Below are 25053 nucleotides of genomic sequence, written 5' to 3'. Positions count from 1 at the left end.
ATGCATTTTCCATTGACACAGGCCCACTGAAACCCATTTAACCTGAAATATGGCCAAAATTAATTCAGTAATCTCACTTTCCAGTTGCAGTAAGATTCTACAAAGTGTCTAAGCATCTACTGAGTGTAAAGCAATATGACAGGTGTTGCTTTTTAAAAATTTACTTCCACTTTCCCATGGGATTTCTTTCTTGCCTTTTAGGGTTCTAGTAGCACAGTTTATAAAGTGTTTAGGTGCTAGCTTAACTAATTTACAGACTTGCATCTGTGGGAAAATATGCCTTACCGCAAGAAAGGGATATATGTATGCCCAAGAAATGCTTCTTTCTACCATACATTCTCACTACTTATTCTCAGAGTGGAAAACAAAAAAACAAAAAAAAAAAAACCCCAAGGATGTGGCATCTAACACTCCCACTCAGGGCTTAAGCTGGAAGCATGAAGCTCCCAAAGTCTGAGGTTCATCTATCAGGGAAGGTCCGTATCTCAGATGGGCTGAAGGCGAGGGCCATGAAGCTCTAAATGCCTGCCACGTGCGTAAGCAACTGTCTCCTGTGGGAATGACTCGGTCTGTCGTTTTCTATGGCTACTACAAGGTGCTCTGTCAGTGGACCACCCTTATCACTCCAGCAGCGGCAGTGTGGTCTGAGGAAGGCGGCTGGTTCTGGGGAGCACCATGAAGGATGAGCTGGGCATCTGTGGCCTCAGATCTCTGAAGCAGCCTGGACAAGCTCTGCCCAAGACAAATGCTCTGTACCAAGCGGCAGCAACCTGACTGGTTGAGATTGCCAGCTGCCTACCCGATTTCTCCTCTTATTTCCTACTAATAGAACCTGTATTTATTTGGTAATATGCCCAGCTTAAAGAAACAGACAACAACAAACCAACCACCGCTTCCCTTACAGACTGTGTGACTAACTTTGGGTTAAGACTTAAGGTGAACTAGTACTTGGAACTTGCAGGAGGGGACATGTCCCCTCCTGCCTGTTCCCTCCTCTTTTAGCTCTCCTGTGGTTTGGAATACATAGCAACCAGAACTCTAAGAACCATCTGAGACCAGGAGGCAATCTTGGAAACAGAAGCCAGGCATTTTATAAAAAAAGGAGTGTGGGGCACATGAACAAGCAAACAACCCTGGCCCTGTGATAAGGGAATAGAAGGACAGAAGGCAGCTGGGCTCCGGAGGGCACTGTGAGGGCACAGTCCAGTCCTGCTGACCTCTGGGCTGACTTCGCGTGAAAGAAATAAAGCTCCATGTGTTCTGCAACTGCAGTTCCTAACTGATACACTAGTTCCTTCCCAGGAAGCCCAGAGAGAGACTGCATTCTGGATTTACCCCAAGAAAGCTGAGTGGACAGTCTCACTCATTTTTGGAACCAGCCATACAAGCCAGTGGGGAAAGTCCTAGAACAAGGAGTAACTGCTGGCAAAAAGGTACATTCCCTTCTTTTCATTTCACTGTCTTAAAGAACCTCCTTAAGACACTTTCCTATTATGTTCTGAAGAACCTGGCTGGCAGGACTGATACAACTTACACAACTTTTTTTTTTTTTTACTAAAAAAATGAACCCTCATCCATATAATGGCAGAAATAAACGCCTGGAGTTTCAGCGCCTCTGTCTCTGCATTCTCCCCAATGCTCAGAAGCAGCACTCACACCTGGCAGTATTCTGAACTGGTATGAGATGGCTCAGATGTATGGTTTCTGACTCATAAGCCTGAGTCCTTTGCTGATCCTGCTTGATGAAGCCATCTGAACGTCAGGGGTGACTGGTTACAGTGTCCTTTCCTTTAGCACATCACTTAGAAGTATTTCATCTAAATTAAAGGGACTCTGGCCAAGAAGCTCTTCCAGGGTTAAAAGGGTAGATTACAGAGTTACCACTCCTCTCCCCAACCACGCCCTACCAAAAAACCTTTAGATCCAAAAATGAGACAATCTCTGTGAATATTTGTGCTGTGATTTTTTAAGAGTCCTTTTCAATGGTCAGCTTACTGTATTCTCAGATAAGCCTAGAAGGTTAGGCAAGCACAGCAGAACCTTGTCACAGCATGGACTTGGGTACACACGAGGGAGAGCACATGTGCCAGAATTCTCTCCCACTCTCCCCTTCCTTCATCAGTGGTTTCTTCCCTATCCCAGTTTCCTGCTTTCCAAGGATCAACCTGCCCTGGCGCAGGAGAGCTGATCATCACAGCCCCAAAGCAAGGGAGGTATTTTCACGCTCCTCTCAGAGCCATCCCTGGATGCCTGCTTTAGATCAGAAATTCAGTTTAGGAAAAAAAAAAAAAAGACCTGTTTCCAGGGCCTTTAGGGAATGATCTAAACCTACCTCTGTACTACTTTCATCTTATTCACTAGTCCTGCCTTTGCACTCTTCAAACAACCACCGGCTCCTCCTCCCATTCTTCCCACGTTTTAGCAGCAGAGTCCTCCTTTAAGCTGCTGCAGCCTCACCAACAGTTGGGCTCCACACACTCTACCTCCAGACTCCAGGGCTTCAGCTGATTGCCACAGAAACCAGAAAAAACCTGCTCACAGACCCAAGGTGGCCTTATGTTCATTTTCTTGAAGTCTGACTTCTTAACCCTTCTTCCATCAGCCAGTAATACAGCAGTGCAAGTACTGAAGGAATTTCAGAGCTGCACTAACACAGCTCTTTCATTTCCAGTGTGAGACTAACGAACTGAACCATTCTGCAATCTTGCACAGACCAAAAACCACTGGGAAAACATGCAGTCATCTCTGCAAAAATGCTTCAGAACCATATTCTAACAGGTAGTAAGACTCAAAATAGGGAGGTGATAAAGGAACCTCACTAATCCCAAAAAAACAGTGCCATTTGTGAAGACTGATTTATGTTGTTTTACTAATAAGATATAATCAACAACTGGCTGCTATATGGAGTACTCTGCCATCATCATTTTCTCAAAAGCTAATTTTTCCAGATACTCAGTGCAACCATTTTGGTGGTGGTGGTGTAGTCGCTAAGTCGTGTCCGACTCTTGAGACCCCACAGACTGTAGCCCGCCAGGCTTCTCTGTCCATGGGATTCTCCAGGCAAGAATACTGCAGTGGGTTGCCATTGTTGGACAAATAAAGAACTAAGGTCCTGAAAGATTTACATCCCAAAGAATTAAGGGACTGAGAGATTTACGTCCCTTTCCTCATGGATCGTTTTTTTTTTGGCCATGCAGTTTTTATGTTCTCAGCTCCCCACCCAACCAGGGATTGAACCTGGGCCATGGCCATGAAAGCCTGGAGCCCTAGCCATTATGGCACCAGGGAACTCCCCAATGAGTCTTTCTTACAAGGAAAAAATACATTTATTAGTGTTATATGCCTCGTTACTGCGCTAGGTGCTTCACACACTCTTTCTTACTTCATGTTCATAACCACACTTGGAATGAATTACTCTCATTTTACAGATGAGGAAAAAAAAAAGGCCCCAGAGAGGTTATATGTCCTATTCACGTTCTCAGAGATAGTAAGAGCCAGAGACTGATCAGACTAGTTTTTTCCCACTACTCCTAATCTGCCGTTTTAGTGGTGAATTTCCTAGCACCAAATTTCTGAGGTACTTCTTAGCAAACTGAATTGTGAGAAATAAGCAGGGAGTCCATTTTGAACAAAGCTACTAATTGAATGCCAGTGTCCCTTTGCTTTATACAAAGCAGAAGGCTTCTGGGGGAAAAAAAAAACAACTGACTTCAAAGTAATTTCTGTGAAGCAAATCCTACTTGTTTACCACTACAGAGCCCAAGATGCATTCCCAAGGAAAGAATCCCCCAGGCTGCTTCGTCATAAATATTTGGTAAAGGGGAATGATGGGCTGCTTTGGCAGATGCTGGGCACGGCTGCAGATTAGCAGTGGTGTGTCCTCGCCAGATCTCCTGGCAGCCCGGCTCTGTGCTCCTCCTGCTCAGTGAGACACCCCACCAGGACCACAGGGATGCTTCCTGCGCCTGGGGAGCCTCTGACCTCACTCTGGTGGCTCCTAGGAATTGTGTGTAAGAGAGAAGGACACATGCTAGTGCAGGGATTGGAAACCAGATTTTCTTCTCCAGCTTGGCATGAATAAGAACAGTAATAATCAGAAAGGCACGCTTCCTTTCTGGGGCTCAGTTTCCCAACTGTCTACTGAACAGTCCTCTGAGCTCTCAACATCTCTAAAAGTCTCCCCTCTTTGTCGGTGGTTCTCAATAGAGGGATGGGGTGGGAGGAAGATTCTATTGTTTGAAGTATTTTGCAGGTTTTCTGTAGGTCTTTCCCCTGGAAGAAGAAATGGCAACCCATTTCCGTATTCTTGCCCAGAAAATCCCAAGGACAGAGGAACCTGGTGGGCTATAGTTTGTGGGGTCACAATGAGTCGGAAACAACTGAGAGACTAAATAGCAACAAAAGACTGGGGCGGGGGGGAGGTCCTATTGGCATTTAATGGGAAGAAGCCAGGGATGCTGCTGAACAATGTACAGTGCCAGAAGGAAAAGCCCCCTCCACCCCCGGGCAACAGAGTTATCTGGTCCAAAGTGGTAAGAGTGCCAAGGCTGAAAAACCCTGATATTAGCTACTTCTGCCTTCTAATGGTTATGAGGCTGAACTCATCAACAAATATTAATATATATATATATATATTAATATATCTAGCTTGAAAAATGCCTAAATCCAAGGCTCTCACTTCATATAAATTATTAATTTTGTAAATTAAAAATTCCATATCCAAGGTAAAATTACATGATATCTAGGGTTGCCTTAAAATACTTCAGAAAAAAAAATGTAAAAGGGGAATGAAATCATTTTGGCAAAATGTTAATCACTGAAGTTGGGTAACGGGTACATGTATGTGTTCGATGTATACTTTTCTCTACCGTTCTATATTTTTGAGAATTTCCATAATAAAAAGTATTTTCTTCTTCTGGTTGAATCTACTTACAGGGATATATAAAAATAAAAGGGACCTGCTCCCCCCACCACCTGCCAACACATACACAAAGCATAAGACACAGTCCTTGACCTGGCAGAGCTCACAGCTGAATAGAAACAAGCCCGCCAACAACCTCCACACACAAGGGATGCTATTTGGGAGCATAAGAAAGAAGTGAAAAGTGAAGTGAAAGTCAAAGTCGCTCAGTCATGTCCAACTCTTTGTGACCCCTTGGACTATACAGTCTATGAAGTTCTCCAGCCCAGAATACTGGAGTGGGTAGCTGTTCCCTTCTCCAGGGGATCTTCCCAACCCAGGGATTAAACCAAGGTCTCCAGCACTGCAGGCAGATTCTTTACTGTCTGAGCTACCAGAGAAGCCTGAAGAAGCATAAGAAAGGGACCACTCTAAAAACAGACATGGAAAACCAGGAAAGGCTTCAAGAAGGAAGCAAGATGGGAGGAAAGTCCAGAGAAAAACTATTCAGTTTCAGAGAGACGGGAGTAAAGAAGTGTCTCAGTTAAGGAAAGCAAGAGGTGTCAATACATGTGCATGCCAAGTTGCTTCAGTCTTGTGCAACTCTCTGTGGCTCTATGGACTGTAGCCCGCCAGCCTCCTCTGTCCATGGGATTCTCCAGGCAAGAATACTGGAGTGGGATGCCATGCCCTCCTCCAGGGGATCTTCCCGATCCAGCGTTCAAACCCATATCTCCTATGTCTCCTGCATTGGCAGGCAGGTTCTTTACCACTAGCGCCACCTGGGACACAGAGGAACTGCACTAGCTCAGGCTAAAGGCAGGTAATTTCAAGACGGGGACAGCAAGAGAAGGCCAAACGGCCAGGTCTTCTATATCATACTAAGGAGTCTAGATGCCTCCCTTGACCTGTATTAAGAAGCTCTTAAAAGACTGAGCAGCAGAGTCACATGATCATATTTAAAAGGAACTTGAGGCAGTTTATCTGTGTGTTTCAAGACTCTGGAAGAAAAGGGACTGGAGAGAGGCGAGAATTCCAGTAGTGAGTCAGGGAAGAAAAATGGTACAATCATCTGAGAAAGGAACTAAAAGGAACGAGGGTTAGTAGGGATGATAGGAATGACAAGAAGATTAAATTCAAGAGATAATTTATGATTATAACTGATGTCATTGAAAGAACTCCAAAGTAGAGATCAGAGAAGTTTGCCTATGGAGACCAAAATTGGGATTATCAGAGAAGAATGTACAAAAGGACTTTAAAAAAAAATCAAATGAATTTAGTAGAATTATAGATGATGGCCAAGGAAGAGGCTGAAGCTCCTTCCTTTCCCAGGTTTTGAAGATTTTAGGCACGTACAATAGGTATGATACTGTAGCTGGAGCATCTGCCGGGCTGGTTGAGGAGAAGGCTGCCCTGGTCACCCCTACTGGCCTTGACAAATACAGTCAGCAGTCTGGCTCACTAAGCTTAGTCTCTAACCACAACGCTGGAATTCTTGCCTTTTCCAGAGTTCCATCAAGTTCTTGGTTGCCATTCTATACGCCATTCCCCCCAGCTAAGAGTTCTTCTCTTTCTTGTTCATTTTGGACATTCCTACTCACTTCAATCTTTCTAGTCCCCTCAAGGAAGATTTCCAAGTGGACTGGAAGCCTGTTTCTTCCTTCAGTGCCTCCATCTGCAACCTGTACCCACCTCCTTTATAACCTTCAAAGTCTTATACTGTAATTATCATTTGCATGTTGCCTGGAAGGTGAGCTGCCTCCAGGGCACATGTGTTCCCAGGATCTAACACCCTGTCTGGTACTATCAGGTATTCAACAAATAATGGCTAAAGAACTGTAGAGTGAATGAACTCATGGAAGAGGTCAGTGGAGGATTCCTTTGGGCCACCTTACAAAGGTTTTCATAGAGCTCCTAAGTGACTCCTACCTCTGGGCGAATACCTCAAGATGACCTCCTAAGTCACCAAAATATACTCAGATGTGATTAAGCTCATTTTAAAGCTTAATCCTGAGCTTATTACTTGTGACATGTCTTCTGTAGCCTGGAACTTTTGACAGAGATAAGACAGGCTGGGAATACTTGTTTCCAGAAGTACATTTTAAACAAAGGCCATGTTGGAAGGAAAACGCAAGAGGGCTAACATTTGTTAAGCACCTACTATAAGCCACAATGAATCCAAGAGGCAGATAACTTAGTGAGCTCACTGGGCAGGATGTCGATCTCATGTTGCCATTGTTCTAGTGTTTTGGAGCTTTTTCTGCTGTGTGGTTTTGTTGTGAAGCAAGCCTGCTTGATTTTGTGGTTAAGAAAACCTGCATTTTGAGTGATCATTACAGGGATCTTCCATACTTCTTTCTCTACTTACAATCCCCTAGTGGAAACAGTGTCAGACTTTATTTTTTTGGGCTCCAAAATCACTGCAGATGGTGATTGCAGCCATGAAATTAAAAGACGCTTACTCCTTGGAAGGAAAGTTATGACCAACCTAGACAGCATAGTAAAAAGCAGAGACATTACTTTGCCAACAAAGGTCGTCTAGTCAAGGCTATGGTTTTTCCAGTGGTCATGTATGGATGTGAGAGTTGGACTATAAAGAAAGCTGAACACCGAAGAATTGTGGTGTTGGAGAAGACTTTTGAGAGTCCCTTGGACTGTAAGGAGATCCAACCAGTCCAACCTAAGGGAGATCAGGCCTGGGTGTTCACTGGAAGGACTGATGCTGAAGCTGAAACTGAAATACTTTGGCCACCTCATTCGAAGAGCTGACTCATTGGAAAAGACCCTGATGCTGGGAGGGATTGGGGGCTGGAGAAGAAGGGGACGACAGAGGATGAGATGGTTGGATGGCATCACCGACTCAATGGACATGAGTTTGAGTAAACTCTGGGAGTTGGTGATGGACAGGGAGGCCTGGTTTGCTGCGATTCATGGGGTCACAAATAGTTGGACACGACTGAGCGACTGAACTGAACTGAACTGTGATTAACTGATTAGTCATCTACTTTGTCCCTTTACTCTGTCCCTATCGGTGTTATAGGGCTTCCCTCATGGCTCAGATGGTAAAGAATCTGCCTGCAATGTTGGAGACCTGTGTTTGATCCCTGTGTTGGGACGATCCCCTGGAGAAGGGAATGGCTACCCACTCCAGTATTCTGGCCTGGAAAATTCCATGGACTGTATAGTCAATGGGGTTGCAAAGAGTCGGACATGACTGAGTGACTTTTGCTTTCACTTTTGGAACTGTGAGAGAATTCATTTCTGATATTAGGGATTCCCTGGTGGCTCAGATGATAGAGTCTGCCTGCGATGTGAGAGACCCAGGTTCGATCCCTGGGTCAGGAAGATCCCCTGGAAAAGGAAACGGCAACCCACTCCAGTGGTCTTGCCTGGAAAATCCCTTGGATGGAGGAGCCTAGCAGGCTACAGTCCATGGGTCACAAAGAGTCGGACATGACTGAGTGACATCACTTTTCACTTTCATCCGTGTTATAGACCCCTGCTCCTCCAAGTGTGGTCAGAGAACCACCAGCAGCAGCAGCAGCACCACCTGGGAGCTGGTTATAAATACCCAATGTCAGGCCTCACCCACACCTACTTAAGCAGACTGTGTTTAAAAGATCCCCAGGTAATCTGTCTGCAATAAACATGGAGAAGCACTGTTGGAGATGCAGTATATCTGGTATCAGTGAAGTTAATTAATGTGCCTAAGGTTACTGTGATATTGTGATTTATAATAAGAATTATTATATTTGGTCTTTGTCCCAGTTTCTGGCAAAGAACTCCTAAAACCCTTGGAATTTCCTAAGTGATGAAAGTCATAACGGTGTCTCTTGTTATGTTAATGTTATGTTGCTAAGAAAACCCACCAAGATATTAGAGTGATTAGAGACTTTCAACTTTCAGTCCCAACACCAGACCTGGGAGGGGAGAGGGGTTACAGATTTAATCAATCACAAACGGCCAATGATTTAATCAATCACACGTTCATAATAATAGCTCCATAAAACCCCAAAGGATGGGGTTTGGAGAGCTTTCCAAGTGCTGAGAGAGTAGTGTGCCTGGACAGGGCATGGAAGCTATGTGCCCTTTCCCCACATTTTTCCTTTACATCTTATGTTTGGCTGTTCCTGAGTTACATCTTTTTATAATATAGCAGCGTGCGTGTGTGCTAAGTTGCCTCAGTCATGTCTGACTCTGTGGACCCTATGGACTGTAGCCTGCCAGGCTCCTCTGTCCATGGGATTCTCCTAAGAATACTGGAGTGGGTTGCCATGCCCTCCTCTAGGGGATCTTTCTGACCTAGGGATCAGACCTGCATGGCAGACAGGTTCTTTACCACGAGCACCACCTGGGAAGCCCAATATACAGGTAAGTAAAATGTTTCACTGAGTTCTGTGAGCTGCTCTAGCAAATTAATTGAACCCAAGGAATAGGTCGTGGAAACTTCTGATTTATAACCAACTGGTCAGAAGTACGGGTAACAACCTGGACTTTAGAGCGGTGTCAGAAGGGAATGGGGTGGTCTTGTGGAGCAAAGCCCTCAACCTGCGGAAATCTGCCGTTGTCTCCCAGTCTACAGAGTCAAAACTGTAGTGAATTCTAAGACAGCCTTCTGGTGTTCCAGAACTACTTGTTGGTATGAGGAAACCACCCCCACCTCTGCCTTGGAAACCGAGCCTCAAAGCACCTAGTTTAGTTACACAACTGGTATAAGCTGAGATTTGAACTCACACCTGCATGTTCTATAAGCTTTCCCCCATACACTGCTATTAAGATCTATGCCAAGCTTACGACTTAGAAAAACACATCTAACTTACTAGAAAATATACAGAAAAAAACCTTAGTATAACAAGATTTATCATTTCAAAAATTTATGTTGACATTATAAAAAAATTTTCACATCCCACATTACAGAAATGCTCCCCCTCCCACCACTCACCTCCTACTTAATACAAAAAAACTTAGTAATAGAGCTTTTCTGCCTTGCCCTGCCATGCCAATATTATAAATTTTCCTATTTATTTCTAGAAATAACTAAAGGTTGCTTTGATGATTAAATCAAAGTCATTTAACTCTGGCTTTCAGATATCTCCTTGAGAGACTTAAAGCACAGGATCACGAACATGGGCTTTGGGTTCTAGCAGCTGCTGCTGCTGCTACGTTGCTTCAGCCGTGTCCAACTCTGTGCAACTCCATAGACAGCAGCTGACCAGGCTCCCCCGTCTCTGGGATTCTCCAGGCAAGAACACTGGAGTGGGTTGCCATTTCCTTCTCCAATGCATGAAAGTGAAAAGGGAAAGTGAAGTCGCTCAGTCGTGTCCGACTCCTAGCAACCCCATGGACTGCAGCCTACCAGGCTCCTCCATCCATGGGATTTTTCAGGCAAGAGTACTGGAGTGGGTTGCCATTGCCTTCTCTGCAGACGTTCATTTAAACTGTGCACAATTTGAGAAAGTACTTTACTTCTTGGGGGCTGTTTCCTCAGCAGTAAAGCAGGCTAATGATATGGCACACAGCGCTGATGGCAGGGATAATGACATCATGGATAAACTGGAACACAGCAAACACTTAATAAATGTGAGGCGCCATCGCAGCCATCATTGTCCATGGTAACCTCAGACTGGCTGGTACATCATCAGGAGAATCAGCCTGCTAACGAGGCAAGCAAACATTGTTATTCCACAAGTTCGCCAACCAGCAGGCATGCTTAACAGAGACATGATTTATTAGTAATCAATACATTTAAGAAAGTTGTAGGCATATTTTTAGTGATTATCAAAATGATACGCTTAATTTATTTTATGGTAACCCTGCAGCAAACATGGAATAAATTAACCATCATCTTCTTTCTACTTTGGAGCCAGAGACAAGGGAGAAAAATGTTACAAGAGGGAAAAAAAACGTAAGGGATGTGTTAGGAAAAACGCCGCGGGAGGAAAAAAGCCGCCTCTAAGGACCGGTGGTAAAGGCCTTTTATTAAGCGTCGCTCTCGGGCAGAACTCCCGGGGGCTGGTGAGTGAGGAGACAAAGGGAGTCTGCAAGGTATGAGGGGTGGGGAGGGGTTTTATAGTCCGGGCCGGGTGTCCAGGCCAGGTCTTTTCATATAAGGAAGAAAGCGCGGGCTACAGCGGTGGTCAGTGTCCGAGGGCTCTATGTTGGTACCTGATTGGACAAGGCTGCAGGGGGCCAGACCCTGGAAGTTTAGCCAGCCTCCAGAATTTGCCTTGCAGCACTTTCCCGGGGGCATGCCCTGACCTTTCAGGATGTAGAAGAGACAAGGGAGAAACACTGAATGTAATATATACCAGTACCACGGACATACTGTACAGGGGCAAAAATCTTACAGTATACGAAGCACTTCCCCACGCCTTATCTTATCCAGTTCTCACACACTGTAAAATAGTATAATCTCCCTCTTTAAAGGTGGGGAAACAGAGGTCCAGAGAGTAAATGACTTGCGAAAGTCACAGAGCTGTGGTACAAACACAAATCTAGACCTTGTGAACCCAACCCAGGTCTCCTTTGTAATAGGCTAAGCAAACAGAGATGCTTAGCCTCAGAAAATTACCCCATGATGGTTCACTGCAAGGTTGTCCAGCCCCAAGCCCAGACTGACCTCCCCAGCTCAACACAGAGATCCTTTAATAAACCTGCATCTTAAAGAGAAAAGGTCTGCTTCTCTTTAACCTGATACCTGAGAATAATTTGTGTTTGGGGATCCTTTGTTTGGCTACCAGAAAAGAATATTCAACATCTTTTCAATCTCCTTCTTATGCTAATTACAGTTCATCAGCACCTGGACACCCACAAGCAAAATCAATCTGACTATAAAAGCAAGCCAAAGACATTTTCTTACCATAAAGAAAACAAACAAGTAAGGCTGCAACATGATGAAACACACAGAGCCATTTCCCCAGCAACCTGCAAGCTGCTGTGTATAAAAATCACATCCAATATCACAAGAATCCAGGAAGGTGGACACTAACAAACATTTCACACGTGTATTCTTTATGAGCAGTGAAACGCATACGGGTCTATTTTCAGTTTATCTCCTTCTACACTATATCCGCTGTTAGATGCCAACATGTATAACACCTTAAAATACTCGTACATTTAAAAAACATTTGAAAGGCATCTTCACTTCTCTTAGAACCAAGTGAACTGAGATGCATTAGCCTTCAGTCCACACCTCCTTTCCTTGCCATACTCAAGTCCCAGCACATTCACAACTTGGAAGAACCAGCCTCACCATCCAAGCCCAGCTTATCCTTTCCAAAATGCCATCACCTCTACAGCCTAATCATTTCACATGAAATCTATCCTGCCTTCTAAAATTATACAGTCCAGTTTCCTAATTGTATTAAAAGACTCACCCCTGTCAAGTATGCCCAAAACACACTGAGTAAAAACAGGTTACAAAATAGCATATACACCATGCCTCCAATTATACAAAATTATATGCACATATATTCAAGCCCCATCCCTAACGCAGATGTTTGAATGGAGAGTGTCCATGATATTTCTAGTGATTAACTCCCGGTGGTAAGATTGGGAGTGATTTTTTTTTTTTTGGAGTGATTTTTACTTTCCCTCCTTTCTTTTCCACAATGCTTGACTTTTCTACACTAGGTTAATTATTCATACTCAGAAAAAGTAATAAAGATATATCTAACAAGCCTTCCCCTAAGATCCACCATGTTAAGAATCTTATTTTGGCCCAGAGAGAAAGTCAAAAGGATGCTCACCAAGGCTTATGCTCTGAGCATTTTAGCCAGTGAGTCTCAGGACTAACTGAGCAACAGTCTCTGGAGCTTCTAAAAATTACAGAGGTTTAGAATTTTGACCCTTAGAATTCCTGGGGGTGGGGCCCAGGCATGTGTATTCTGTTAAAGCTCGTCAAGCCTTACTCACCATCGGTGAGGGTTGAAAACCACAGATTCGTGTCTCATTCTCCAGGGAGCCAACAGAGGGAGAAAACAGGCCAGAGTGCTGAGTGAAGGGTTCAAGGGCAGACAACCGCAAAGGAAGCAGACTGCAATGTGTAGGAACAGAGACTGAAAGCTGAAGCAGTGCTGAGCCTCAGGCCTGAGAGGCCTAAAGAGAAGAGACTATCGGGGGACAGATACCCCCGAAAACTGCAAGCCAAGAAGAGGTGAACAAAGTGTGGCAGGGCGAAATGTTTGGAATTGAGAGAGTTACTGCAGTACTGGGTGCAGGACCACTGATGACAGAAAAGAAATCAAAAGGCAAAGATAGCACGCAGTAGTTTAAATCAGGCCCACTACTACTGGGCAAGTTCTGACTTATGATTAAAAGAAGAATTAGAAGAGGATTCAATTTTCAGAAACCATAGAAAAATCTTAGCTTAAAATCCTAGTAAGGCCATGTACTAGCTGTGTCTTTGGAAAATGACAACTTCTTTATGCCTCAGTCTTCTCACTTGTAAAATGTAGGTAGTAATACATGGCTCACAGGGCTCTTGTGAGGATTGCGTGAAACGATATAATGAATTGTTTTTACCTGATAGGCTTTTGCCTACCAGAGTACTCAACAAAAAAAGCCCCCAAATAGTAACATTAAGAAGCATATCATGGTAAAGGTGTGAAGAGCCGACTCACTGGAAGAGACCCTCTCTGATGCTGGGAAAGACTGAAGGCAAAAGAAGAGGGCAGCAGAGGATGAGACGGTTAGAGAGCATCACCGTCCAATGGACGTGTTGTCTTTGTTCAGTCGCTCAGTTGTGTCCGATTCTTTGTGACCCCATGGTCTGCAGCACTCCAGGCTTCCCTGTCCTTCACTATGTCCCGGAGTTCGCTCAAACTCATGTCCATGGAGTCAGTGATGCCACCCAACCATCTCATCCTCTGTTGCCCCCTTCTCCTCCTGCCCTCAATCTTTCCCAGCATCAGGGTCTTTTCCAATGAGTCGGCTCTTTGCATCAGGTGGCCAAAGTATTGGAACTTTAACTTCAGCATCAGTCCTTCCACTGAATATTCAGGGTTGATTTCCTTTAGGATTGACTGATTTGATCTCCTTGCTGTCCAAGGGACTCTCAAGAGTCTTCTCCAACACCACAGTTTGAAAGCGTCAATTCTTTGGTGCTCAGTCTTCTTTATGGTCCAAATCTCACATATATACGTGACTACTGGAAAAATTATAGCTATGACTATACAGACCTTTGTTGGCAAAGTGATGTCTCTGCTTTTTAATACGCTATCTAGGTTTGTCATGTCTTTTCTTCCAATGGATATGAATTTGAGCAATCTCTGGACGATAGTGGAGAACAGAGCAGCCTGGCGTGCTATAGTCCATAGGGTTGCAGAGAGTTGTACATGACTTAGCAACTGAACAACAACACAGTAAAGATTACGTGTTGAATTTTAATAAACCAGGTTATTATAAGCCAGGTTTAACAAACCACTTAATTACTGTCTAGCTCCTAAGTTATTCCTCATTTTGGCACCATCAAACGCTAAAGAAATAACCTATAAAGGTTTGGCTATTTCTTAACTGCTGTTTCCACATTCCTGGTATTGGTTTTACTTCTGTAAAGGAGATATGCTGCATATTAAACTGTTTCTATAAAATTTAATCAAGATAATAAATGAAAACTAACAGAGTCATATTGACAAAATAATAAATGTACCAGTGGAAAATTCTATATCCAAAATAAGAATTCAGCTAATGCTGCCACCGAAGAACTAAGTTTCTCCCTGGCAAAATGAAAAACGCAGAAGAAAAACAGTGATGAATGGTTCTCTTTCATCCTTTCCACCCAGGCCCTCAATATAAAAATTGAATTTATGCTAAATTAGCTGAAATAGTCAAAATAATTAAAATTAGTACTATACCTATGACATATAAAAATTGGGGGGAGGCTTTTTTTTTATTATAATATAAGAACAGCAATAACTATCAATATAAATGAATGCTTACTATGTGCCAAGTACTGTCTTAAGCACCGTACATGTACTAACTCAGTCAATCCTCACAACAGCTCTGCAGTCCTCCAAGGTCTGGCTTCTGCTTAACTAGTCTAATCTTCTGCTCCATGTTCTTCTTACCAAGGGCTGGTGCCAGACTGGTCTCAGAGGGTACTCGTGGCAAGCTGAACAAAGTACAGATCCACCAATATTATGCAGACTGGTGGAATCAGAAACTCTGAGAACATGTCCCAGAAGGCTACATTTTAAACAAGTTTCCATATGATTCTGAGGGGCAGCGAGGTTTAAGGCTCACTGTAGCCTGTGCCTCCCATGTTTTATTTTATACATGCTGCTTTTTTACATTTAACATTCCTTCACCTGGCTAACTCAGACCTAAGTTGGCTCAAGAGCCACACTGCTAAGGTGGAGCTGTTTCTAACCTCCATCTGTTCTTCTACCACCTAGAAGTCCCTGATCTGTGCTCTCTTCTACCATCCCCCCTTGTACTATAAACACAGGTTTCCACGTCTCCCTAACTGGACTGTGAGCTTGTTCACCTTATCTACAGCACCAAGCCTGGCACAAAGAAGAGCTAGTGGTTTGTTTGATAAAAGAATGAATGAAGCCTCACTCATCTACCTTTAGGGCTCTTCTCCACAGAGCATCAAATGGAAAGAGAAAAGTTTAGTACTTCATTCGGAGAAGGCAATGGCACCCCACTCCAGTACTCTTGCCTGGAGAATCCCAGGGACAGCGGAGCCTGGTGGGCTGCCGTCTATGGGGTCACACAGAGTCGGACACGACTGAAGTGACTTAGCAGCAGCAGCAGCAGCAGTACTTCATTCAAGATGTGATAAATTTTGACAGGACCATCACAACCAGGATTATACCTGAGAGTCCTGATTGGTAGGCCATCACGATAAACTGGCTATCTCATCACTTGGTAGCTCTTGTTATGATCCAGCCTTCCCACATACGGAGTCCTGGTCCACAGCTGGGCTTCAAACCCACAAAAGTCAAGAAGTCTGCACCAGACATGTAAATGTAAATGTGAAAACTGAGAGAAGGATGACTATTTTTGAAAGGAAGCTGATACATAGTAACTATTTGACCATTTAGTAAATGTCTACTTGCTAGAGACTTATAGGATGCTCATGATCATTATTCTTCCCACAACAATTTGAGGAAGGTATTTATCTGGCTTGTTGACTGAAGAGGAATTGAAGATCTAGAAAGAATAACTTCTCTAAGGCCACCAGCTAGTTTGGGGGCAGAGTTGGGATTTGAAGCCAGGTTGTCTCCTGCAAAGACAATCCTCCTTTTCCCTACACTCTGTTGCCTCTGGGTACCAACCAGACCACCAATGGAGCCACCCTGGTGTTAGAAGCTTTAGAAGCAGACTAGGCTCAAATTCTGCTTTGCCACTCACTTGTTGAAAGGTATTTGGTAATTAACAAACTCTCTGAGACTCATCTATAAGAAGATGATAGAAATACCTAATTCATACAGTATATACACCTATAAAACCCTTGGTATATCAGTACAAGGGGCTTCCTAGGTGACTCAGTGGTAAAGAATCCACCTGCCAATGCAGGAGACCTGGGTTCAATCCCTGGGTCGGAAAAATCAGATGCCCAATAAAATGAGAGCTGGCCATGACCTTCTTCCCACAGAAGGGCAGGAGCAGTTTCCAGGACAGTAAATATATCCGCTGTTTTACTGTCTCCCTCAGTGGCAAACTGCTACGCTGTGCTCTACTTGAGAAAGGCCTGTGGACTGTTACTCCTTCATGTGACTGGAACCAGTTAGCGAACCAGCTGTGCAACACTCAGAATCATTCCCTGAAGCCTGATGAGGAAGCCTTAAGAGGAACCCCTTAAGTCCAAACACATTGCTTATTTCAGCATCCTTATGTTTTGTCATCTGAGGTCAGCAATGAGACAAGTAGCTGGAGGGAGAGAAAAGAAATGGATCCAGGAACTATTCCGTTAGAAGGTTTTCGAATGGCAACAAAAAACAACAGCCAGACATTTCCATCCTTGTTTAACATAAAAGTGCCTGTTAGTGGATGGCTTAATGCTACTCTTAAAATTAAATACCATTTACTCTTCACGTGCTCATTGTTCTGAGCACAATAACCAACTCTGGGATTTTCAAGCTTGAGGAACACATAAAAAAGTGTGTGTGGGGGGGAAATCTTTGAATTCTCTGTTTACATGATATGGAGAAGTGGGGATCTGGGGCTCCCCAGTAACATCCTCTATGGGGGAGGTCTTGTCTCATTAAGACTGGGATGTTCACATCTACTCCTCTAAATGGCAGACTCAGAGAGGAAAAGGATTTTATCTGGAGGGTACTTTTAAACCTACCAACAGAGGGACTTCCCTGGTGGTCCAGTGGCTAAGACTCCAAGCTCCCAAGTGGCTGAAGAGGCTTGGGTTTGATCCCTGGTCAGGGAACTAGATCTCACATGCCGCAACTAAGATCTCACAGGCCGCAACTAAAGATGTTGTGTGCCACAATTAAGACCTGGGGCAGTCAAAATAAACAACAACAACAAAAACTACCAACAGAGTAGAAAGAAGAGGAACACAAATAGGAAACCTACTCACATCCCAGCCACTAGTGTTAGTGAAGCAGGCACTATGTTAAGCAGTTGATCAGTATTATTTCATTTAATCCTCACATAGCAACCTTATAAAAAGATAGATTTCAATATTATCCCAATTTTACAGTTGAGGAAATACAGGCTCAGGGAGGTCAAGCAACATTCCCAAAGCCATAAAGCTAGTAAAATGACAGGACCAAGACACCAGCTCAAGTCTTGTCATGTACATGTGGGGAATATTAAGAATTAAGCATGGTGTGTGATTTCTGCCTTGGGTGGTGGAGTAGAACTGGTGCCATTTACCAGCATAGGAAAAGCAAAAGAGACCTGGAAGGAATGAGTGTGGTTTTGAATGAGCTGAGTACCTGGTGCAGCGGTCTTCTGGTTAACTAGCTGTGTTGATTACAGCCTGCAAGAGAGACAAGGCTGAAGACTTGGGAATCAGTGGCAAACAGATAGAGGTTAAAGCTGCAGGTAGCAGATGAGATCAAGGAGAGCGTGAGGAACTAAAAAAAAAAAAGAAAAAGAATTGGGGGACTACACTGCCAATGCATGTGAAAATAAATGCTTGAGGGACAGGCTGAAGCAAAGGATCTGGAGATGGAACCCTGGGAAACCCTATTATCCTGTCACATAACAAGCCTGTTAAATTTTGGATATAGTATGAGGCCCTATAAAATGAAAAGTTGGCCCTAAACAATGCCATGCCATTACCATGGCCCACAATGGACACGATACAAATATTTTTTTGCCTGTGCTGGCTAAACTCCCTTCTTTTCTGACTGCAGGAAAGCTTTTGCTATTTCCCTCTTCTAACCCTGGTAGGTGGTGAGAGCTCTGGTCTGCAGTTCCTCACTGTCAGGAGCCTGTAAGTACCAGGCAACTGCACATCTTCTGACTTGAGGAGTCCCCCAGAATCACTTACAATTCTTTGCAGATGACAGAAAAATATTCTTTAAAGCAGTGACCTGTTCTCAACTGCTGTCATTGTTGATGAGCTAAAATGTGCACATATGCCTACCATGCACACGGCACACCTACACACTGCTTGGTAGCTCACCCCCTTAAAGCTTCTAATAGCCTCCAGGGGAACCATGTTAAAACAGCGCAATTAACTAGAACTGCTATAAACTCAATAATTCACCTACCTAATGAAGCAATACATGGAAAATTGGACCTATTTTAATAAGAATTTTTAAAAGAGACAAGAAGTAAAGGTCAAATGCCATTTCTGGATCCCAGCTCTTTTCTTCTTCCCTCATATTCTGAAGCAGTTAATTCCAAGGAGACAACATATACTGTGCTATTCTCTATAAAACCAAGGCGGCAGCCAATCATGCTATTATACCCAAGGGCAAATTTTTTCTTCCCAACCCACCCCCCAAGCTAAGTGCCTCCCCTGATCTACTTCAGTTTATTATGTGAACCTGAATGGATTTCAATTACAATAATTCTTTTCCCTCTTCATCCCAACTCACAAAAGAAGAACTACATTCCCAGCAATTCTAGGTTATAAGGGTGGTCTCTGCTTCTTCCCTTCTCTCTCTAGAGTCAGCTTAATCTAGAGACTGTCCTCTCTCAAGCCCTCCTGTGGCCTGGGGAATATGAAACATGGTTGTTTCTATGTCACTCCTCTATTTAGCAAGTCATGACTCCTGACAGTCCCGGCAAGAATGAGTCTGCCCATTCTCTAGAGGCTATCACATGGCAATTAGACTGCAGGCCAATAAAACCCACACTCTCCCAACCTGGGGTGTGGGCAGTCTCTTTGCCTGGCTTCCCAGTGACCTAGAAGAATGAGTATGTGTGACTAAGGCCAGGGCAGGCAGAACTGGAGACAGATTTAGTGGAGAACTTACACTTCCTGAAGTGCCGACTGTATTCTAGAGTCTACGCTAAGTTTGTATTTGTCACTTCACCTGACTCTCACAACCGCCCTTGGTAGTAGACCTAGCATTTTACAAAAGGGGCAAGAATTCGCTGGAAAAGACCCTGATGCTGGGAAAGACTGAAGGCAAAAGGAGAAGAGGGCAGCAGAGGATGAGATGATTAGATAGCATCACTGACTCAATGGACTTGAATTTGAGCAAACTCGGGGAAATAGTGAAGGACAGGGAAACCTGGAGTGCTGCAGTCCATGGGGTCGCAAAAGAGTCGAACACAACTTAACAACAAGGCTCGGAGAGTTTAAAAATTAACCCCGTGGATAAGAAGTGGATCCTTCTGTACCACACCAGGCTATATTGCTATCATATGAGTTTTGGAAAGTTTTGAGAAGTGACAGGGCCTGAGACTGGACCAGGATGAACTTAATCCTGAATTTGACAAGAAAGGGAAGCTTACAGGACAGCCGTCCAGAGGTTCTGGACAGGCAAGCTGACTCCCAGCCCACAGTGCTTTATTAGGAGTTGCTAGATTACCAAAAGGAGTTTGTCATAGGGTGGCATCGCCTCTAAGGAAGTTATATCCATGACGGGGCTCTGAAAGGCACAGCTCTAAAGGAGAGGAGAGGAGTTCTGCCATAATTTCTAAGCACACGAGACAAAGAGAAACTTAAGGCTAGGAACCCGTCTTGGTTTTGCTTCTAAACAAGCTGGGAGAAAAACCACTCGCCCCAGGGGCATGATCAACAACCATCAACTGTACTGACTCAACCCTGCAAGGTTCTAGAGAGCCCCAAATCCATGTTTGTCTTTAATGAGCAGTCTTTTAGGGAAGCAATTATCCATTCACGCAGCCCATAAACATACACTGTGCATCCACCACGTGCCAAGCACAGGGCTAGGCCCTGGGATCCAGAGTTGACAATGTTATCAGTTCCATAATCTTCAGGGTTATGAAGTCAAAGTCCAGGGTCCAAGCGTTCACTTCCGAAGAGGTTCTATTCTAGCCCTGGGGCTCATGTTATGTTTCCCTGAGCAAGTGACATCAAAACTGAGGACTTGAAGGATGACTGAAAGGCAGCCAAGTGCACAGGTCGGAGAAAATTGTGAAGAAGACGGAGGCAAGAGCATTGTAGAAACCCGGGGCTGGGCATGTTCGCAAACACTCCTGATGCTGGCGGCTGCTGTGCTCCGCACACACACCTGGTCCACTTGCTTCAGGAGGGTGAGCATGTGCAGCGTGACCCAGGAGATAGGACCAAGAAATCTCGCACAAGGCACCCCTGCCTTGCCCTGCCTGCATTCTCACCCTGCCGCTCACGGCCAGGAGCAGAGGCAGCTAGGCGGGGCGGGAGAAGCACCGGGGCTGTGTTTCCTCCTCGGGGTCCACTGCTCTTTGGGTGCCGGTGTATTCAGGATGCAGGGCTCATCCTCCCCAGCCCATTATAGTCCAAACATGCCTTCCAGGAGCTGTCTTCCCAAGCCATTGCCCTCACTAATACAATGTTATCAAATTCCTAATGCGGGTACTCTAAAGCAAATGTACTGTTACCAGCACGCCACCGGGCACATTTTTCAGAAGGAAAACAGCTGCTCACTGAATCTGTCACTTGTCTTCTCAGCGCCACGCACACAACGCAAGAGCCTGCGAAGGGCTTGTTTTCCTTCATTTTCTTCAAGCGTGCTCAAGGGGCAGCAAGCACCAAGCCTCTCTGTTCAACCCAGCAGGTCAGCCACACACAGTCCTTGAGGAGTTGCCTGGATTACAGGACAGAGCCTTGACAACCAGGGCCTGTGCCTCGGGATCTTACCGATATCAGAGCTTCTATTTCACTAGTCTAGTTTCCGCATCTTACAGAACAGGAAGGAAAATGCAATCCAGAGAAGTTAAGTAAAGTGTCTAAAGTCACACAGCTACTTAGCTATAGAATCACAGCTTGATTCCTTCCTCAGTTGATCTCCTCATCTAAAGAACAAGGATACCACCATCTATTTCATGAGTTGTGAGGCCCAAATGGGGCTTCCCAGGTGGAACTAGTGGTAAAGAACCCACCGGCCAATGCAGGAGATATAAGAGACATGGGTTTGATCCCTGGGTTGGGAAGATCCCCTGGAGGAGGGGATGACAACTCACTCCAGTATTTCTTGCCTGGATAATCCCATGTACAGAGAAGCCTGTTGGGCTATAGTCCATAGGGTCACAAGGAGCCAGACACAAAGGAAGTGACTGAGCACACACTCACAAGACCCAAACAAGGTAGCACATAATGTAGCTGTGCTAGGATGTGGCAGGTTTTCAGACTGAATGGTGACAGCCTCCTAAATTTTATTTCCAAGATCTTCAAGACCATTCTCTCTCCCATGAATAAATTTCCATTGAGGAAAGAAAAAAGACCAGCAATGGGGTTAACATGTTCACAGCTGGTGTTTCAACAGCTGGGGTTTCAGTCAGTACCTGATTTGAGGTGACCTGAACTTTCTATGTGTTGTCAGACCTCCAGTCCGCAGTTCTTCCCTGCCAGACTTTTTGCTGAGTCTGGAGAGGGGATTTCATCAAAGAAGGTATTCCTGGTGCTGACCACTGAAGACATGCCACACCACCTTCCTTTTAGCCATTTCAAGTTGGTAGAGAGTAAGTCAAGTCAAGATGAAAAGAGACAGAGAGGAACTCTCAAACTTTTATCTAAGAAGGTAAGGAATAAAAAAGATTCTGCAGACATCTATGCTGTTCTACTAATCACTGATGGAAAAAAAATCAAATCATGGGACAGATGTTAACTTCTGATAAGATGACCAAATTAGCCAGTCAGCCAGCCCAGGTCCTCCTCTTTTACACACACCACCACCTCATCCCCCTTGTAGCCCTTTCTCCATACTTTAAAATAACCACCCAACCATGTAAATTCCCTCTGCAAGTGTCTGTTAGCCTCCAGCAGAACTGTCAATGCTCATAAATCCGGGGCCTTCCAGATTGCACCGCCGTCATTTATTGGGAGAGGGAAGCAGCAGGCCACTAGACAATAGCAGGGCGGGACTGGTCTAGCAGTAACTACTCTGCTTACAGCACCACAATTCATGGCATTTTGCTGGGAGTGCGCACCATCAGGGAGGAGAAACATAAAAAGGGGCACCTGGGCTGTAAATAGTTTATTTCGGCAATTCCTGATGTTGGCTGAATCATACTTTAATACAGAAATACATGAAAGCGCTACTCCGGAGGTGACATGTGTTGCCACCTCATTACTCTTTTCAAAAGGGTCTTCCATCAGAGAGACAACTCGCTACAAATTATAGTGAAGAAAACAAAACCTTCACGCACAGGCTTATTAACAGGCCAGTAGGGAATGGAACCACCAGAAGCAGTGTGACAAAGCCCATTTGTGACCGGGGGTCACCAGGTTGCTTTTCCATGCACAGAAAATAAGCAAATAAAAAAGAAAAAGGGAGCACCCTTCCACCTAAGAGCCGACTCCTCAGTTGCACAGCAGTTGGTCAAAGCAGCTCTCATCTCCTTCATTTCTCCCAACACCTTTAAATGAGGCTGACTTCCAGTGAGCCCTACCTTCATGTTCCTTCTCAGTGGTTCCCACTTTCTTGATCTTCCTGGGAGACTTCATAAAAAGGGGAAAGATGGTTCGTAAGCCAAGAATGTCAACGAACTTGTGGCAGTTGTCTGTGCCCTCGGGTCCAATCATGGCATGGTCCAGCACTTTCAGGGCACTGCTCCGGGAGATCTTCTTTTCTCTGGGAACAAAAAAGGTTTTACATAAGGCATTTCATGAGGATGGCCTAGTCTTAAAAAAAAAAAAAAAGTGTATTTACTGCAAAATTCATTACAATGGAAAAAAGACAAATAAGAGCAAAAACAATTTAAAGGTCCACCAGTCAAAACATTATTATAGTATATCTACATGGAATATTACACACTTGTTAACAATCAGGAGAGTAGGTGTTAGAATGAACAAGTTCTTATGATCAGAATGGTAAGCATGAAAAATAATATTCAAAATTCCATATGAAGCATTTCCTCATGTAAAAATATGTAAAAAATATGCACTAGAAGACACTGGAAAGAAACAGATCAAAATACTAACAGGTAATTTCAAGGTGGTAGGATTATGGATCACCTATTCTTCCTTTTTCTTTCTCTTTAACAGCTTTATCAAGATATAGTTGACACACCATACAATTCACCCATTTAAAATGTACAATTCAATAGATCTTAGAATATTCAGAAATGTGCCACCATCACCTTAGGCAATTATAGAACACTGTCATCATTGCCAAATCCAATGTCATGAAGATTCAAACCTATGTTTTCTTCTAAGAGTGCACTAGCTTTAGTATTTACACTTAGATCTTTGTTTTTGAATTAATCTGTGTATGTGGTATTAGTTCAGGATCCAACTGCATCCATTTGCATGTGGGTATCCAATTGTGACATCTGAACTCAGTCTGAAGTATGATTAATTGCCAGGCAGAGAAGAGAAAGCCATGTTACTGGTGGCGGTAAGCAGCATAGGCAAAGGTACAGGAGGTCTGTAAAAGCGCGTCCCTTGGAGGGACTGGAAGTAGCTCTGAATGATCGGGGCTGGGGGGGAGGGCCGGGGGGCGGTGGGGGAGACGACTGAGGGGAAGTGGGCAGGAACAGGTCATGACAGGCCCTGGCTGTGCTGCCCAAGGAACCTGGGCTCCATGTCACTGATGCTGAGACGCCATGAAATGTTTAAGAAAAGGAGGGCGCTACATAAATAGATTTTTGAAAGCTTAATCTGGCAGCAGTGTGATGAAGGGCCTGGAGGGACAGAGCTTGGGGTCAGGAGGCATCTTTAAGAGAATATGACAAGAGTGGAAGTGAAAACAACAGAGTTCTGATTATGGCAGTGGTATCAAAAAGGCATATTTGTGAGACATGAAATCTTAAATATCAGGAGTAGGGTAAATAAATTCCTAAATTTAACAGGGAGGGGTTTTTCTGCATCAAGATAAAATTCTGAAAGGGAACTAGACAAATAATATATTTGTTTTCACTGTAGCTGGACTTCAGCATCCCACTCTACAAACTTAAATTTACAAAGGTTGTGACTAGGGCAATGTAACCATGTGAGGAGAAATTAGGAAACTGAAATACAATATTCTTACTGTTTAGCCACTCAGAAAAAGTCCTCTTGAAATGAATGACGGTCATGTAACAGGGCACCTTCCAGTTACCATTCCGCATACATTCAAACCATTTCACATGTAACAGAATTGTTCAAAATGCTAAAGGTAAAGGACGCTGGGGTTTAGCCAAGTCTCTCTCTCTTTTTTCCCTGCCTAAGCAAATTCAACAAACAAAAGATTTTAAAAGTAAAACCCTTCTCCAGGTAGGCAGTGTAAGACTCGTTTAAAGGGGGCAGTAATTGCATATTGATCACCATTTAGGCAAGCTGCATGGAGGTGAACTTTGGAATATTCATTGGGCTCAAGTTCAGGCTTTTAGCAATCAATAGCTGTTTGGCCTGACTTTCTTGGGTTGGCTTTATTTGAAATATTTATTCTACTTGAGGACACGTAGTTTATCTTAGTCGTGGCTGGGTTCATCAGGTTGTCGATCATGCCAGAACCAACGTGGATGCTGGCTGCTATAAAATGGGTGCTGGTGGGAAAGGACTGAGTCATCTACCAAGGTGAACCTTCTGAGGAGGCAGAAAGGGGAGGAGAGGGAAGTTTCCACTGTGGTTTTAATCCACT

The 25053-nt window shown here is 44.1% G+C and overlaps 1 protein-coding gene across 1 annotated transcript in view; it reads right to left on the bottom strand.

The window, feature by feature from the left end:
- CTNNBL1 (catenin beta like 1) overlaps positions 1 to 25053 on the bottom strand; it is a 160265-nt gene that overhangs the window by 42956 nt on the left and 92256 nt on the right. Inside the window, exon 11 of the mRNA XM_043883285.1 lies at positions 22883 to 23064. Within this exon, the coding sequence (XP_043739220.1) occupies positions 22883 to 23064 (182 nt within the window). The remainder of the gene's footprint in view (positions 1 to 22882; positions 23065 to 25053) is intronic.

Source organism: Cervus elaphus, chromosome 23 (genome assembly GCF_910594005.1).
Source record: "Cervus elaphus chromosome 23, mCerEla1.1, whole genome shotgun sequence".
In the NCBI taxonomy this organism is placed as follows: domain Eukaryota; kingdom Metazoa; phylum Chordata; class Mammalia; order Artiodactyla; family Cervidae; genus Cervus; species Cervus elaphus.
Note: the sequence above shows the minus strand (reverse complement) of the source record. Positions and strands in the feature narration are given on the sequence as shown.